Source organism: Diabrotica undecimpunctata, chromosome 9 (assembly GCF_040954645.1).
Source record: "Diabrotica undecimpunctata isolate CICGRU chromosome 9, icDiaUnde3, whole genome shotgun sequence".
Classification (NCBI taxonomy): Eukaryota; Metazoa; Arthropoda; class Insecta; order Coleoptera; family Chrysomelidae; genus Diabrotica; species Diabrotica undecimpunctata.
In genome coordinates, this window is record NC_092811.1 from 55,652,260 (window position 1) to 55,655,634 (window position 3,375).

Sequence of the window (3,375 nt, forward strand, 5' to 3'; positions counted from 1 at the left end):
CAGCTGCTGGCACTTTCAATACTTTATAGTAAGAACAAATATTTAAATCTAGACATTTACAAGCAGCCACATCAAATAGTACTTTGGATTGTATTCTGAAATCATTTAACTGTTATTTATAACTTGCAACACCACTGCGTTGTTTATAAGGTTTTAGTAAATTTCTAATTTTAAGACGATAATAATTTATTCGCTTTATAATACTGCACTGCTAAACGGTTGGAATTGAAGCACGACTCCAAATGAATTTTCTTTGCTACAATTTGACTTGGATTTGTTGCAATCGGTTTTAATTCATGTTCAACATAGTTGAAGTAAGTGTTCATATCTTCATATGTTGGTAAAACTGTTTCGTTTATATTATTGGACGCTCCAAATATAGGACACTTTAACTCACTTCTGGTGTTACGCGCCATTTTATCGGTAACCATAAACATATAAACAAACTTATATTATGACGTAAAAGATCAAGAGATACGACGACTAATACGACTGTATTCCGTGGTTATTAGTCGAAAACTGATTCATTCCCAAATGAAAGAATATCTCTTTGTCTCACATCGATAAAACATTACGATCGGTCTGAAAACATCGGACAGCCAAGTCAGTAATGATCCACTAATTTAGTAGCTTTATCATAATGTCCTTGTGGCAGTTGAAATACTAAAAATATACAAAAACTTTATTATAAAAAACTTTTAGTTTTAATTATTTAACAATGTGGTAAAATGCAAAATTTAATATTTTTAATATAAAAATTTTGATTTTTGACATTTATGTGGCAGTTCAAAATATTTTTTTTATTAATATTTAATATCAAAAATTTTGTTTTTATACACTTCAACTTTTTTCAATTGCATTTTACCATTTTAGTAATTTCGAAAAATCGGCCCACCCTATTGTACGCCCTTTGCTTATACAATTGAACCCGGCACATCTTCTTTTTCCTTCTGGCACTACTACTACGTAATGGTTTAGCCCATCAAATCTGACATCGTCTCCAACACGGCTGTTACTTCCAGCAGCTTTAGGCATTCGACCTGGACCTTTAGCTGTCGTTTTGTAATTTGCCAAATATGTCTAAATATCACAGTAACATTTAAGACTACGTAAATATGTAGTAAATTATAACATTACCTAAGCAATACTTCGCCTAAACTCCAACTGGCTGATATTTCTGCCACTTTTGCGGTAGAGAATTTTGTATAGATACATCAATAAGATATGTAAATATCGACCAGTACCACTTTTTGATTTTACACCAATACAATAACTGAATCAATGTATGTTATTATATTATTATAATTAATATACTTAACATACCAAGATACGTTTGCATCCATCAGATCGGTGCCTCCCATGTTTTTATTGTATTTGGAAATTACATCCGGACGTGGTATAGGTACGTTTCATTTATCTATTCTTGAAAATATCTCTACAGATTTCACTGGAGTAACCCAAAACCCGTACTGGCCACTGTACATGTTACCACATTATTGTCCATTCACTTCACATAAAGAATACCATCGTTCGTTTCAAGAGATGAAGTGTAGGTGCTTTCGAGCTTCTTTGGCCATAATCTTTTTAGGCGGTATAGGAACTTCTTTTTGAATTCGGTCATCCCTAATTGTTCCGGTTGCTCCATACCCATTTGCTTTCAAAGTACAAAGGAGGTTAGCACCAGTGAATAAGTTGTCTATAAAGAAGTTATAGCGGAGATCTTTTTTGGATCCTAAATTTTCAATCATGTATATAAGTGGAGCAGCAAGTTTTCCGAATATAGCATCATAACCTTGTTTCTTTATTATACTTTTTCCTTGATAAATTTCGAAATTTATCAGGTATCCACTATTGGTGTTCAAACACCATACTTTATACCCGAACCTTATAGGTTTTCCGCGTATAAACTGTTTACATCCATGCCTTCCATAGTATTTTATCATGGACTCGTCATACGAACGGTTTTGTCCGGGTATAAAATGCTCTAGAAACTTTTGTTTTAAGTGGTCGACTATGGGACGTAATTTATACATTTTGTCATTGTAGTCAATACTTTCGTTACTAGCAAAATACAAACATCGGCAAATTTGTAATAATCAGTCGCGTCTCATAGATTCTGCAACTAGAACGTTTTTCATGTCTTTCGAGTTTTCCCAATAGCTTCGTTTTGTTGGCAATACATTGTAACCACTTACAATTAGAATAGCCATGAAAACTTTTATCTCTTCTACAGACAAATTTAGATCCGGTAGATTTTTGAGAAGTAAATAATTTCTTGAATCTCTTGAATAATCTCTTGAATAAGTTCTTCTGTAAAAAACAACTCAAATAATTGAACTGAACTCAAACTTTGATATGACGAGTAATTCGGTGTTGGAAAGGGATAATTAGGATAAACAAGATCCGTCTCAATGAATTCACTTTTCTCTGATTTAGTTACTATCGTCAGTTCTGAATTTGCTTTAGCGTCACTTTGTACCACAGTAGGTAATTGCTCATTTGCTAAATCTTCAGATGTGTCCTCCACTCTCGTACCATTTGAAAATACAACTTCAGCTGGAGCTAACAGTTGACGACTACTCAAATTTTCAACAGTTCCACCCTCATCTTCATCCCCTGAATCCTCATCGGTCAGATCCTGACAGTCAGGTGGCTGTATGTATATATCAGTGACTTCGTTATTAGATTCGTAGGCGATATCTAACGCTTCTTGAAGAGTTATTCCTCTGAAACTAAAATTATCGTATAAAACTATAGGCTAATACATATTGTCCGTAGTACGCCTACTGGTCCCATATGGTGACAGTGACGTTTACGACCAAATTATGAAAAACTAGAACCATATATTTAGAAAATCAACAAACAGTATTGCGAAAATACGTTTTTATAATAAAATCGATCGCCTAGATAAACAATAAAATAAATAAGATCGACATAATTTAACTTACCGTAACGGGATGTCCATATTTTCGTCGTCGAAAATAATCTGTCCAATAAAAAATAGCACAACCTCTCACTCGCGAGTATAACAAGCAACTGATCTTGTCAGGCGCATCCGATGAGCATTTCGAACGGTTAATTCTCAGTCAGTGGCGTTCAAATTAAATTTGTCAGTTAGTACACGCACATAAATAGAGGGCGGTTTTGTGTCCCCATATGGGACCCGTAGGCGTTATTGGGTTAATTATAATTATAGCAACTCCATCATAACCATCCAACCTATCATTACGAACAGGATTATACCCATTAAAATCATATAACACATTTTTTTTAAACCATGTTTCACTAATAAGAACTATGTATATTTTATTAGTTACTAAATAATGCATCATGCTATTTTTATTTGAGAGAGCAAAACGAGCATTCCACTGTATT

The 3,375-nt window shown here is 33.7% G+C and overlaps 1 protein-coding gene across 1 annotated transcript; it reads right to left on the reverse strand.

Annotated features, from left to right (window-relative positions):
• Nucleotides 1–2,239: 2,239 nt before the first annotated feature.
• On the reverse strand, nt 2,240–3,011 carry LOC140450822 (uncharacterized). Its single transcript, XM_072544496.1, has 2 exons — nt 2,949–3,011; nt 2,240–2,732 (listed from the first exon to the last, which is right to left on the reverse strand). The coding sequence occupies exons 1-2, from the start codon at nt 2,963–2,965 to the stop codon at nt 2,240–2,242; spliced, it is 510 nt and encodes a 169-aa protein (XP_072400597.1). The 5' UTR covers nt 2,966–3,011.
• Nucleotides 3,012–3,375: the final 364 nt, after the last annotated feature.